Here is a 13,855-nt window from a genome sequence, read left to right on the forward strand (position 1 = left end):
TTGTGAACTTCCCCAGCAAGACTGGCTGGAGTCTGCAGGTCTCTCCTTGAACCAAATTAGTTCTTGTAGTTCAACTCCCAGTTTCTTCTCTTTCCAAGATTTTCTCACCCCCCCCCCACAAAAAGACGAGTGGTTGCTCCCAGCCTGGGGTCCTACAGGGCTGTCCCCTGGGTTTTATTCCAAGGCAGTAGGATCAGGGGGACAAAGATGGCCTGCCTTTCTCTGGCCTGGAGTTGAGACTTAAACTCGGGTGATTCTCTCAGGCCCTTGACAGAACTTCTGATTTCTGACAGAATCCAGGTCTAGGCAGGAGCCTGACTAGCTCCACACTTGCCAAATTTGGAACTTTACGCTCTACTCTGATGGAGGGAGGGAACTGCCATTTAAAAGTTTGCAGCGGCCCAGAGAGCAGGGTGAGATTTTTCAGAAATCTCTTACTACCCAAGTTGGGTTTGCATCCTTTGGAGAACAGAAGCTGGGCCACCCCTCGGGGAGGGACAGCTAGCAAGAATGGCTGGAACTGTTTGGGCCACCAGAATACAACTGCAATGCACTCGGAGTCATCACCAAGGCCGCCTGGAGCCCCTGCCCTGCCCTGCCCTGCCTCGATGGTGCCCCAAGAAGGCCAGCCACAGAATGCTGCCTTAGTCACTGACAGACACTGCCTCCCAGTCAGTTCCTCCCTGCTCGTGCCTATCTGGACATATCAGCTCCCTTAAAACCCAATCCAGAGACTTCCATATTTTTCTATTCCAAGAGAAACGAATACAAGAACGAAAGCCACAGACACAACAGCCAGGTTCCAATGACTTTTGGATCTAAACATTTATTATTTTTTAAAATTTTTTTCCTTTCCTCAGTTTCGTAACAAATGAGAGAGAGAGAGAGAGAGAGAGAGAGAGAGAGAGAGAGAGAGAGAGAGAACACAACAAAACCAACAACACAAAATTTCTTTCCCAACGATTTGTCTAGCGTCCTGTTCAGAAGACTCAGTGGGAGTCACCTGGGAGCAGCAGAGGACAGAAGGAGCCTCGGAGCCTCAGAGCACCCGGGGCCAAGCTTCAGAAAACCAGATCTCAGCCGGTGCAGATGCGCACAGCTTATAACACCCTCCACCGGGCCTCTCTTCTGGCTAATCCAAAAAAGCGACCAAGCTTTAAACAAGATTCCACAAACGAAACACAATTTAAATTAAATAAAAACACCTTTCCACCCGCCCATGCCAGGAGGTTCAGGCCTAAGCCTCCTCTTTAAAAAAATTTTCTTCTAGAACTGTGCATTACTTTTTAAATTCTTTCGCTTCTCTGGAAGGTTAAAATAAGATATATTTCCCCAGGAGTCATAAATACGATCTGGTGCATAGAGAAATAGCAGCGCGGGAGTCCGGGCCAGCCCCAACCCGGCTGAGCACGGCCACCCCCCACCCCCCTCCCCCAGTCGAGTATAGCAGGACAGTGGGACCAACACGCAGGTAAGTTCCTCGGCTTCCTCTACAGGGAGCAGCGAACAGGGTGGGGACAAGCGGGCTGGAAGGCAGGCAGGGCCGGACCCCTCAGAGCGAATGAGCGAGGAGGGCACATGCGGGCACTCGCCGACCTCCGAGGGCGCACGGGGACCAGGGGGTTCCTCCGGGTTTTCTAATTACCAAGCAAAATAAATATTAATGTTGCGAAAATATGACTGCTTTAAAAAGGAGAAGGAGGAGTAAAAACAGGGCAAGGAAATGGAGGCAGAAAGAAAGACGACGGAGGAGCGCAGGGTCGGCGGAGGCTACCGGGAGCTCGTGGCGGCGCGGCCCCGCTGCGGCTGGCGGAGGTTGGGACGCAGAACTGCGCTCCGCGTCTGTACAAGTGGACGCTGCCGAGGAAGTCAGACCTGGCTCGGGCTTCCCTAAGTAATCACCGTTCCCGGGGCGCCGAGGGACCCCGGCAAAGTCTAGCCGGCGAAGACGCTCGGTCCGGGGCCCGGTGGGAGAGGCGCACCGCGGTAGGTACCTGGAGCTGGGGCTTGGCGGCGGGGCGCGAAGGGCGGACGGGAGGACCCCGGCAGCTGCGGCTGCACAGCCGGAGCGCGCGTCCCGAGCCTCAGAGTCCGAACCGAGACCGGGGCGGCCTGAGCAAACTTGTCCCCGGCGGCGGCGAGGCCCAGGGTCCGGCGCTCACAGAAAGAAGTCGGGTGCGCCTTTGGCCGCCCCGGGGCCAGCCTGCGCTGGCGAGGGCTCCCGAGGGAAGCCGGCCCCGCCCGCGCCCCCGGGGCCGCCCCGGCCCGCCAACTTCTCGTATTTCTCCTTGTACAGGTCCCGCTCCTTGGCTAGACGCCCCACCTCCAGCTTCAGCTGCTCCACCTGGCTCTGGAGCTGGCACTTCTCGCTCTCCAGAATGTGCCGCTGCTGCACCCGCTTGAAGCGGCACGATTGCGCGTAGCCGCGGTTCTTGAGCGTGCGCCGCTTCTGTTTCAGTCGGATGACCTCCTCCTTGCTGAAGCCGCGGAGCTGCCGGTTCAGCTCTCGCACGGACATGGATACCAGCTGGTCGTCGGAGAAGCGCTCCTCCAAGCGCACGTGGTGGCCCGCGCCGCCTCCGCCGTGACCCGCGCCTCCGCCGTGGTGGCCAGAGCCGCCGTGGTGGTGGTGGTGGTGATGGTGATGGTGGGCAGAGTGGTGATGGTGGGCAGTGTGGTGTGCGCCGTGGTGGTGGCCGGCACCCATGTCGTCCGCGCCGCCGCCGCCGCCCGCGAAGCTCTGGCCCCGGAAGGCCTCATAGGCCGCAGCAGCCGCCGGGTGATGCGCGCCGTGGTGCGCGCCGTGGTGGCCGCTGCCGATGAGCGCCTCCACCGCGTCCTCCGGCGTCAGGTTGAGCGCCTCGGGGTTCAGGTGGTGCTGGTACCCGCTCATCCAGTACAGATCCTCCAGCACCGCTTTTCCTGAGGCGCCCCCGACAGTGCCGGGGCCTCCACTCGGCGGCCCCGGGGCGCCCCCGGCCTGAGCCGCGCTGCCCCCGCCGCCCGCGCCGCTGCCGGTGCCCGGGCTGGGTGCGCAGAAGCTGGGCGAAGAGGGCACCGAGGAGCAGGGCGTGCTGAGGGGCGTCGAGGACAGCGAGCCGGGAGGCAGGCGGTGGCAGAAGCGCTCGGCCTCGGGCGGCTCCTTCTTCACCTCGAACTTCATCAGGTCGAAGTCGTTGACGTACTCGATGGCCAGTGGGCTGCTGGGCAGCTCTGCGCCCATCGCCAGCTCCGCGGCCATCGCCCGGGGCCCCAGCCCCGCCGCCGCCGCGCCCAGCCGCGCCCCGACGGGCGGCGGGGGAACGTGGGGGGAGCCACGGGCCTCTCTCCCCCTAGCTCCCCCCCGGGCCGCGGTGGGCGCAGGCTCTGGTCGCGCCGCCGAAGGGCGCAGCAGCAAAAGTTTCCTGCTGTCAACTCTAGGCTGCGCTCAGGGGACGCCGCCGGCCAGGCCTCTCGGGCGGCCCCCCGGCCCACTGCGGGCGGGCGCAGGGCCCCCGATCCTGCCCTCCTCCTCCTCCTGTTCCTCCGCGGTCCTGGCCTGGAGGGTGCAGAGGCCGCGCCCCGGGCTCTGCCGCGCTCGGGGCTCTCCCGCCCGGCCCCGCCCCGCGCCCCACCCGCGCTGCCGGCCGGCCCCGCCTCCCTCGGCCCAGCGCAGAGCCGCACAAGCCTTTATAGAGACGCGCTTCTGAGCCCGCCTCCCCAGGTGGGGGCCGACGCCCCCGGGCCAATCGGAGCCCCAGACCTGCCGCCCTCATTTGCCTATCCCCATGGCAACCCGGAGCCCAGCTGTCAATCTCCTGCGGGAAACAGCTGTGGGAAGGGGTGGGGAAGGGCCGCCGGCAAGAGGAGTGGGCAGGGCCCCCTGGTGGCCGCCGCATGGGACTGCACAGCAGAGGGCGCGAGTCCAAGTGGCAGATCCTGAGGTTCCAGGATCGCAAAGCCAGAGAGTGCAGGGGAGCTGAGGAGGCCCTCGTCCAGGGGACTCCCTCGGTGTCTCGGATACATTAGATGGACTAGCTGGCTGTGTCCCGCACCAGGCCCAAGTGGCCTGGAGTCTCCAGAATGGGGACCTCTAACTATCCTGACACCGGTGACTCCGAGCTGCCTGGGAGCGCCGGCTATTTTTATCCTGTGGTTGGGACGGGTTCAGGAATTCAGTCAACAAAATTGCTGGCACCTCGGGGCGGCGGGATGCACGGTGGAACCGCAGGCCTCTGAGCGTTGTGGTAGGTGGAGTGGGACAGACGCCCGTGGCCACCATGGACGGAGCTAGAGGAGCAGGTCTTGCGTAGAGAGCCCATTGAATGCATGGGGCTGATGGGTCGGGACGCCTGCGGAAAGGTCCACAGGAATCTCAGGCCCAGCTGCCCACCAGGGCGGTTTGGAGGAGCCTTGCTGGGTGGGGGCAAGTTGGAGTGATAAGTGGCAAGCAGATTGCCACCGTCACACTTGCTGAATGTCTCTACACACCTACTGGGAGGCCGACTCAGAGCAAAAGAAAGCCACAAGGGCAACGCGGAGGGTGGGTGACAAGATGTGAGTTCTGTGACACCCTCCTCTCCCCTCCCTCCCCCAGAATTCCAGATCCCAACCGAAGATAGAAAGGGCGTGCATTCATGAACAACAGCTGGATGTGACCCAGAGTGGGGTCTTCTCCTCTCTGTTATCTATATTCTTCTATGCCGTTGACTATTAAAAATAATAGACGGGCAATGGTAGTGCAGGCCTTTAGCCCCAGCTCTCCCAAGGTAGAGGCAGGAAGATTTCTGGGAGTTCAAGGCCAGCCTGGTCTACAGAGCAAGTTCCAGGACAGCCAAGGCTACACAGAGAAATCTTGTCTTGAAAAACCAAAGATCAATCAATCAATCAATCAATCAATTCTTAAATATAAACGATTTGTGCACAGGGTGGGAAAAGCCTGAAAGGATATTCACAGGATACCTATCCCAGGATGTCATGGTGCCAAGGGCTTTGCCTACTCCCTCTACAGGTGCCTGCTATTTTACGGGGGATGCTAGGAGTAAATAGCTCCCCGCTCCTTTCCTCGGTGTCCGGACACTCCTCACCTTCATATTCATCTGTGCAGGGCTTGGTCTTCGGAAACAAAAAAAGGCGTGAGGAAACCCCTACAAAAGTTTCCCCTCCGCCTGTTCCAAAGAAGGCTTCTGGGAACCATTGGTGGAATGTATATCTTTGGGACTCTACAGTGCTGAGGTGGTAGCCACAGCCATCAGTGTAATCGTGCCCATTCTACGGATGAGGAAACGAGGCCGTGAAAAGCAACCGGCTTTGTCCAAGGTAACCTGTATCAGGTTCACCCGTGGCCAAAGGGGAGCCTTTGAGTTAGAGCATGAGGTCTCACCAACAGAGCCGGCGTTTCAGTTCTCCGTCCCCTGTAGCCTGGCAAAGGTATTAGACCAGGTCACTCAGCCTGAGCCCCAGAAGCTCTGGGCCTTAAGGATGAGCTACATGTCTGGGCACAGCATCCCATGTGGCCTTGGGCTTACTAAAAAGGGTACAGAGAGAGATGATGAGATTGGGCAGTCTGCCTTTTCTGGGCTCCACTCCTGGTGTGGGTGTGGTGGCACACACCTTTAATCCCAGTACTTGGGAAGCAGGGGCTTGCAGATCTCTGAGTTCAAGGCCAGCCTGGTCTACAGAGCGAGTTCCAGGACAGCCAGGGCTACACAGAGAAACCCATCTTGAAGATAAAAAGAAAGAAAAGAAAAGAAAAGAAAGGGAGAAAAAGAAAGGATATTTTAATTCCCTCCCAGTGTGCCATCACAAGCTTAGCACCTCAGAAAGAACATGTTCCCTCAACTGTTTCAGGGTATCAGGTCAGGAACAGAGGCAGGGCCCACCAGGGGTTTCTGTTGGCATTTCCCAGGCTTCAGTGAGCTGTGGTTCATCTACGACTGGCTATTTTTTGACTCCAGGACAGTTGCCGACTTGCTGTTGGCTGGTAGCTGCTGGGTTGGCTGAGTGAAGAGTGGGGCAAGCAGAAGAGACAGGGGAGCCTCAGAAGTGAGAGGAGGGAAGGGTGATCCCTGAAAGCGGGGCACGGGAGTAGGGACTGCTTGGCAGAGTGGCAGAGCAGCTGGATCAAGGGGATGTTGAGGAGCCTGAAAGGCCATGTGTGGCTCAGGGATTCCTCAAGGGCTCCAGGCAGAGAGGAACTGGGCTGTGAGAAGCAATGGAGACATTGGGGTTCCCATCATGCTGCCCCCAACACCAGTACCACCTACCTCCCGAGACTACCCAATGCTGCTGCTTGCTATTGGCTTGCTTTGGGCTCAGTGCACCAGATACTCAGCTCAGAAGCTCCAACAACTACTGGATGGCACCAGCTGGGTGTGGTCATTGTACAGGGCACGAGTCACAGGCAAAGCTGATCTAACTTCTATGGCAGTAGAACATCAGCCATCAGAAAGCACTGTGCTGTGTGCAAGTGTGAGCTGTCCTGTTGTATTTCATTCATGGGGACATGGCCACTGGGGGAGACAGTGTCAGATTACACAGAGCCGAAACTACACTGTGCCCCTTGTTAGAAAGGGCCTCACTATGCAGCACAACAGAGCTTTAAACTGAATGTAATCTTCCTTCTCTTTGCTGAATATGGGGGTTACAGTTATATACCACCATGCCAGGTCGGAAAGTTCTAAACTTCTGTCTCAGGTTAGAGATATGGCTTAGTTGCTTGTCTGTCATTCACAAAGACCCCCGGGTTTGATCTCCAGCACCTTAAAGCTGGGCATGCTGGCACAGGCCTCAAATCCCAGCTCTCAAGATGTGGAGGTAAGAAAATGAGAAGTTCAAGGTCATCCTCATCTACATATTGAGTTCAAGAGCAGACTGGGATAAATGAGGCCTTGTCTCAAAACAACAACAATTATTCTGTGTTTTCCAGGTGGAGGCTGCACAGTTCTACAGCAGCTAAGATGAAGAGGCCTACTTGGGATCATTTATATTTAAAAAGACAGACTGGACTGTGGAGATGGCTCAGTCAGCTACGTGCTTGTCTTGTAAACATGAAGACCTGAGTTTGAATGCTGGAACCCGTGTAAAAAGGTATGTATGATGATATGCGTGTAATCCCAGCGATGGGCAGATGGACAGTGGAGAGAGATCCCTGTAACTTGCAGGCCAACTGGCCTGAATGATGTGGTGAAGTTATAAGCCAAGGAAAGATTCCGTCTCAAGCAAAAGATGGAAGGCAGCATCCCGGGCTCCTGGTAAGTCCTTGGCTTGGCCATTGCTCTGTCCCATCTTTATCCCCATTCCTGGCTATAATCCAGGCACCATTAGCGGGTGCACACTCCATAAAGGGGGGGCCAGTTGGGGAGCAGTAGGCCCAACTGTAAGACCCACTGCCAGACCCAAGGTAGCAGCCAGTGACATGTCCTACCTTCCCCCGCCCCCTCCACACACACCATATTCACCATCCCTGGTTCCCATGGCTTCTTCTAGGCACACAGAAGCAGAATTCTACAAATACACCTCTGGGCATATTCTCTTACTCTAGGGCCCTCTGACCAGTATAGCTGGGAGGCTCCTCAACTGGGAGGTAGTCAGGCTGTCCTGCTAGCCTCAGGGACCCAGCTTTGGAGCACAGGAATTCCTGCTGCATGGCTCTGTCCAGCAGGCCTTGTCACTGGCAGCTGCTCATATACACCAGTGTGGCACGTAGTTACTTGGGACTTGGAGCGTGTGAGGATTAGCTGCACATTGATCTAGTGAGGTGGAGCCCCTCTAGACAAGGCAGCATGGTCTGTGGGCTAAGTGCTGGGCATGAAGGTGAGTTACAGCCAGAAGAGCAGCACCTACCACGGCTGTCTCAGGCTATGCCAGTACTAGGTGAATATAGGTACCCACTGGGCTATTCAGGACTCCTACCTACAGTGATGCTCACTAGAGAAGGGAGCACAAAGGGTGAGGGTATGCTCACTTGGAACCTACCTATGAAACCAGAGTGCTCAAGGATCCTAGCCTGAGAAGCCAGCTGTGTCCCTCTGCCAGCCTGTGGACCATCAGCCATAGGGCAAGAGGTGGGAGCAGGGAACAGGTCAGTGGTACCCTGCAGCTCTGCTTATTTTTATCCCTCCTACCCAGGAAGAGGAGGGAGACCAGAAACTTTGATGCTCCCCAGAGCATGGGAAGGAGGATGCAGGGTGGCCCTGTGGGCCCAGTGGCACTGGATGGCTGTGGTACAGATGGTACTTCATTTTGGCGGACTTAGCGCCCCACATTCTACCTGAGTTACAGACCCTCTCCAGGACACAGGTCCAACAGCATGGGCCTCTCCCACTCCCACCCCCTCTGCTGATGCTCATGGAACGACCCTGGCTATCCAATGAGGAAAGGCAACCTGAGGGACAGTTAAATATTAGTCCATCCACTCAATGCCCAGGTTGGTAGCACAGGGCAACCCCCCAATAAAGCATCTAGGAGCCCAGTCTCCATGTCAGGCAAGGAACCTGGCTGGCTTGGAGCTGCCAATAGGAAACCCTGTCCATCGAGCTCCAGGGGTCCAGTATCCCAGGACCCCGATTCATTCACTGAGGGGTCTCATGCCTCTCTTCTAGATTGGTCTAAGTTCAGAGCCCACCTTTTTGCTAGGCTTCCTACAGCAGGGCCTTGATAAAGTGATGTAGTGATGGTGAGGGTATCTGGCTACATGGCTAGACCTGCCTATGTTAGACCTCTTTTTATGAATCAGCCTCAGGTTGGTTTGTTTGTTTTTGTGGGTTTTGTTGTTGTTTGTTGTTGTTGTTTGAAGCCTGGGTGAGGACACTCAGTTCCTGGGCAGGGGCTGTGGTAGAGTGAAACAGCATACCCACAGCTTCTATAGCCTTAAGGGCAGAGGGCACTGCCACCTGTGTGGGGGTTGGGCACCAGGACCCTGAAGGACAGATTTGGTACAGCAAAGGCTGAGGGGCTTGGGGTACTGAGTCACAGCAAGGGATATGGACCCAGGCTACATGGTAGTGATGTCACACACTACAGTATAGCATGGGGCAGCAGCTGACCTATACAAACATATCAGTACAGACACCAGGAAATTGCTGGCCTGCATCGCTGGGGGCCATGTCTCATCCTTGGAAGGACCACTTGAATGATCCTGTGTCTCCAGTCTTCCCTATATGGCATCTCTATGGGAGGAAGCAAGATCTCAACCCAGTCTTCTGGAGACACCTGCAGAGAGGAGGTTTATCCAAGCCATGCCCCTGCACAGGATAGCCAGGCCTTCTCTTCTGTGCCTCAGCCCCAGCCTGTCCCACATCACTTGTATAACTTTAACTTGTATGACTATAACCTGCAACCCAGCAAACCACATTTACATCAGCCTGGCCAAAGGGAGAAGCCGCTTCTGAACCTCTAAGCCACACCAGAGCTGGCAAGAGCAGGCCATTCTCTTGCCTCCCTTCTATGTCCACAGTCCTGGGGTTGTGTGGTAGTCAAAACAGGCCAACTAGACACAGGATAAAACCTTTATTGCTGAACATAAAATGCCCACCAGAGAGGCCTGGCCAGTAGCCTCTCCCCTGGGCAGGAGTCCTGGGTAGGGAGGGTTGGGGGCACCAGTGCTACAGCTACTGCCAATGCCACCACAGGAGACGGGCTGGGATGAACCTCACAGGGTACCCTGATGGGTGGGGAGCCAGGGACAAGTCCTGGAGTGAGGCTGGGTACGGAGGACGGGAGGAGGGGAGGAGGGGAGGGAGAGGAGCAGGGAATGGACAGGGCCTTGGCTTGAGGGAGAACAAGGTCTGGGCATACAAAGGCCTCCAGAGGCTAGGAGCCAAGTGGGGAGAGCTATGTCTCCCTGCTTAGAGCCCCAGCTGGGCTCAGTGGCAGGCTGCTTCATCTCAGGAGCAGTGGTGGGTAGAGCCTCCATCCTCTCCGGGGGTGAGGGTCTGAGGTAGGTGCAGGCTGGTCCCCAGGGAGCCTCACAGGCGTGGTTTGATGTGTAGCGGCTTCCCTATACAGAGAGCAAAGGTCAAGCATCAAGCCACTCAGCCCCACAGGAACTTCCCCACTCCGAGTTTCTGACTGAGGCTCAGGCCTGGGAAAACTACCAGCCCAGGCCTGTCAGCAAAGGTCCGCAAGGGGCCAGCCTCCGGGTCTCATCTACCTCTCCAGGCCCTGCCACGAACCAGGCTCCGAGGAGCAGAGAGAGGACAAAGGGTCCAGGATTCTGCCAGTTCACGGTCTTCCTGGGCTGCGTGGCAGTGGAGGAGGGCTAGGCGGCCCTTGTACAGTGGGCTGGGCGGGCCCACAGTGGGAGCCACAACACTGCAGGCTGAGCTATAAATACCCGGTGCGTGCAGACATGCAGGCACATGCCGCACTCACACCTGGGGGCAAGGCTGCCAGACACAGACAAGGCAGCTGGGCTCTCCACATGGGAAACTGAGGTGTGGGTGAACAGGTGGCCCCCAGAGGGGTGGGGTAAGTACGACCAGTAGAAGCTGATAGGGTCTGAAGGCAGGAAGGGTAGGAAGCCAAGGGTCCCTGGAGTGAAGTGTCCTGAGGGCCCCTGCCTGGTGGGAGCTTTCTCTTCATAAATGTTCTGTGTCACTCTCCCAGGTGCCACTGTCCTGATGGTCACAGCTATTTCCATGTGGCTCTGTGGCATGACCCACATGCCCTGTAAGGTCTCTCTCATGGCAGGTTCCTTTCTTCAGAGCTGTCAGTTCTATTCACTGACCAGCCAGCTAAAGACAGGAGTGAGGCCCGGCAGCTGGGCCCAGGCCTGCAGATTCAACAGCCTTGGCCAGGTTAGCCCCCATTTGTCCTCTGGGCTGCTTCAACAGGCCCGGCCAGGCTTCCTGCCAGAGACTGCCCAGGCTCAGCTGCACTTGCCCCTCCAGCTCCCTTTCTGACTGAACAAGCCTCATGAGTTTTCTAGTCTGCCCAACCTGCAAGCAGCAGACTCACACCCTGGGACTCCTTTCCTCCTGGGATTAACTTCTGGGCTCCTGGCTTTAAAAACACATGCCGCCTCAGGTCCCCAGCTGCTTCCCAGACAGTGCCACCCACATGGAAGGGACTGCTGTCCCATCTAAGTTCCAGTTGGGCAAGGGTCTGGTGTCATCTACTCTGCACCCAAGAAGGACGACATAACCAGGAGGCAGCCCCTCCAGCAGGCACTTCAGTGTGCTCAGTGGGGCTGTTAGAGAAGCCTGCAGCAAGCATCTTCCATTAACGTTACGGCCGTGAAATATGACAATAAAATGATAGCCGTATGGTCGCAAATTTGCAGCCCGCCGAGCTGCGTGGGGTTTATCGTCACTCAAACGCGCAGAGAGCTGTAAAATGTTTACAGAAAGGGTCGTTTGCAGCCATAAAATCCTCTTTTCTCTCCTAAACAAGGCTGAGTGGAGCCATTTACCAAGCCCCAAACGCTCATTGGGGAGAGGGAACATCTGTTCTCTCCAGGAGTGTGCGGTGATCTTCCAGAACAAATTAACAGAAATGGGTGCTTTCTAATTAAATCAGCCCTCGCCGGGGTGGTCTTCAAGGCGGCGCTGCTGTGCTTGCTCCTCGCTGGCCTGCCCTGGGCACCCGGTACACTAACTCCCAGGCCCCACCCAGAGGTGTCATTCGGAGTGTATGGTTAAAAAGACCCAGGAGGGGCCAGACTGCTCACCTGAGTCCTTGGTGCGAGGGCTCTTGGGGGCCTGGGGCCCAGTCTGGCCTCCTGGGCTTGGGGAGGAGTGCAGGGAAATGAAGGATGGCAGCTTGCAGAGGCCGCTGGAGCCTGTCCCTGAGCCTGTCCCACCTGTCCCAGAGACAGCTTCTTCCTGCTCCAAGGAAGGGGCGGGGGAGCTAGTAGAAGGAGAGGAGGAAGGAGAGGAGGAAGGAGAGGAGGCAGCGGTGGCCTTTGAAGACAGGGTAGAGGTGGAGGCTAATACCCTTGGGGAGGGAGGCGGGGAGGCTGGGGCCTCAGCTCCGGAAGCCAGACCACTGGACATCTGTCTGACAGAGCGCTGGGTAGTAGCAGGCTTCCTGTAGGAGAGGGGACAAAAGTGAGGGTGGGTGATGCTGGAGAGAGACGGTGCTTGCCAATCATGTGCATGGCACCTACCCTATAGCAGGGCTCCTAGCTCCTCACCCTCACACCAAGCCTAGCGGCCACTGGGCATGCCTATACAGATCTAAGGCTGGCCTACGGTCCAAGGACATGCTGGTTCCAGAGACTTTCACCGGAGGCGGATGGGGCTGAAGCCTGGGAAATTCCAGCTCCATTCCTCACCTCCTAGAGCCTAGGGTTCATCGTAGGGAATCACTATAATCCACAGGATATGGGCACAACTCCGACAGCCCCATCCTCCAGGGGCTCACTCACTCCTCTCTCGTAGAGCGGCACTCTGAAGGCCTCCAGGCATGGAGTGTCTGTGACTCTGTCCACATTCAGGGACCCAGAATGTGGGCATGTTAGGAGCTCTTGCCTCAAGCTGAGATTCCCTTTTGGAGCCAAAGCCCACAGTGTTGGAATAAGACTTTACCCCAGAGGGTCCTAGTTGTCCTTAGAGGAGGAATGGGCCACCTCCAGCTCGCACAAACTCACATATACAGCACCCAGTGATCTGTCACCTGAGTACATGGCCAGCTGAGGCCTTGCTTCTGGGGGCTCCATCACTGGGCCCGGGGATAGGAGGTGCAGCTGTCCGCCGGCCATGTCGCTTCTGGTTACGATGGAGCAGCTGGCACTGGGAGCCACGGGGACAAATACCCCTGCGGGCAAAGTCAGGACACAGCAGCGTGTGCTTCTTCTTACACTAGGGGAAGAATAACAGTTGATAGGACCAAGTGGATACTATGGCTACACATGGAGAGGAGGGCCAAATACAGCCCAGTGAGTGCCCACTGACCCTGTAAGCTGCCCACCACGTCTCAGAGTAAAAGCGGCTTGCAGGAATGATGAGGCCACCAGGCTAGAGCTGTCCCACCTGGCTATGCACTGAGGGCAGGGCCAGGGCCAGCGCCTGCCTGGGGATTCCCAGAGACTGAGGCCAGGCTACTGCTGGGGCTCTGCTTGCCTGCTCTGTCTGCTTGTCTCTCCTCCAGTGGGTGTGTTTGGAGCAGAGGAAGGTGGGTGGGGCTTGAGGCCTCAGGGGACCTTATGGGATAGAGTTTGGGCTAGGAGCCCAGGCTAGCAGGGAAGGCAGGTCGGCTGAGGCCGGGCATCACTGCGTGAGGGCTGGGCCAGGCACTCGATCCATGGCACCTGTCATGGGGCTAATTATACCAGTGCAGAGGGGAGGGGGAGGGGGAGGGGGAGGGCTATGCCAGGCAGCAGGTGTCCCAGGCCAAGGCTTAGACTCAGTTCTGTCCACCAGACCATATCAGGGACTCCAGAGGCCTCTGCCCAGGGCATAGTGGCAAGGCCCAGGCAGGAGGAGACTCAGGGATATTGACTGGAGCTCAGTGCTCCTCAGCTCCACTTTGTAGCCCTGCTGCTACAAATGCAAAGCCTCTGCAAAGGAGGGCTTCCCTCTCCCCATAGTTCAGATGGATGCAACTTGGCACCCAAACTATCCCTTTCATTGGACCAGGAAACAAGAAGCCCCAGGTCAAGCTGAGGCACCTCCACTGAACTCACAGGATTTGCCAAGAGTTAAAAATCTTAAAACCATCCATGCTGCTAGAGCAGCCCATGCCAAGTCATGGCTACAGAACGGTAGGCCAGCAGGAGACAGGTCTCACAGTCTCAGAGGCACTTCCTTACAGGCCTCATGACCTCCCTGTTGGAATGTATCATGGGAGGGAGGGGTGTCCCTACCCTGCTTCCGACAAGTAGGACAAAGCCTGGCAGAGGGGTCCAGCTGCAGTGAGGGAAGTGGACAGAGTA

General features: G+C 57.2%; 2 protein-coding genes across 2 annotated transcripts in view; both read right to left on the minus strand.

Moving 5' to 3' along the window:
• Positions 1–813: 813 nt before the first annotated feature.
• Positions 814–3,637, minus strand: Mafa (MAF bZIP transcription factor A). The gene has a single exon (XM_021217239.2). It carries the CDS (start codon positions 3,239–3,241, stop codon positions 2,159–2,161), a length of 1,083 nt encoding a protein of 360 aa, XP_021072898.1. The 5' UTR covers positions 3,242–3,637; the 3' UTR covers positions 814–2,158.
• Positions 3,638–9,470: 5,833 nt separating this feature from the next.
• Zc3h3 (zinc finger CCCH-type containing 3) overlaps positions 9,471–13,855 on the minus strand; it is an 86,999-nt gene continuing 82,614 nt past the window's right edge. The window contains exons 10-12 of the mRNA XM_021216602.2: positions 12,598–12,782; positions 11,651–12,009; positions 9,471–9,979 (exon numbers count right to left, since the gene is read on the minus strand). Coding sequence (XP_021072261.1) covers positions 9,948–9,979; positions 11,651–12,009; positions 12,598–12,782 — 576 coding nt within the window. The 3' untranslated portion in view covers positions 9,471–9,947. The remainder of the gene's footprint in view (positions 9,980–11,650; positions 12,010–12,597; positions 12,783–13,855) is intronic.

This window comes from Mus pahari, chromosome 17 (assembly GCF_900095145.1).
Source record: "Mus pahari chromosome 17, PAHARI_EIJ_v1.1, whole genome shotgun sequence".
NCBI lineage: Eukaryota > Metazoa > Chordata > Mammalia > Rodentia > Muridae > Mus > Mus pahari.

What these genes read in the sequence shown, in the direction of transcription:
- Mafa (XM_021217239.2), bottom strand. Translation starts at nt 3,241, where the DNA reads ATGGCCGCGGAGCTGGCGATGGGCGCAGAGCTGCCCAGCAGCCCACTG.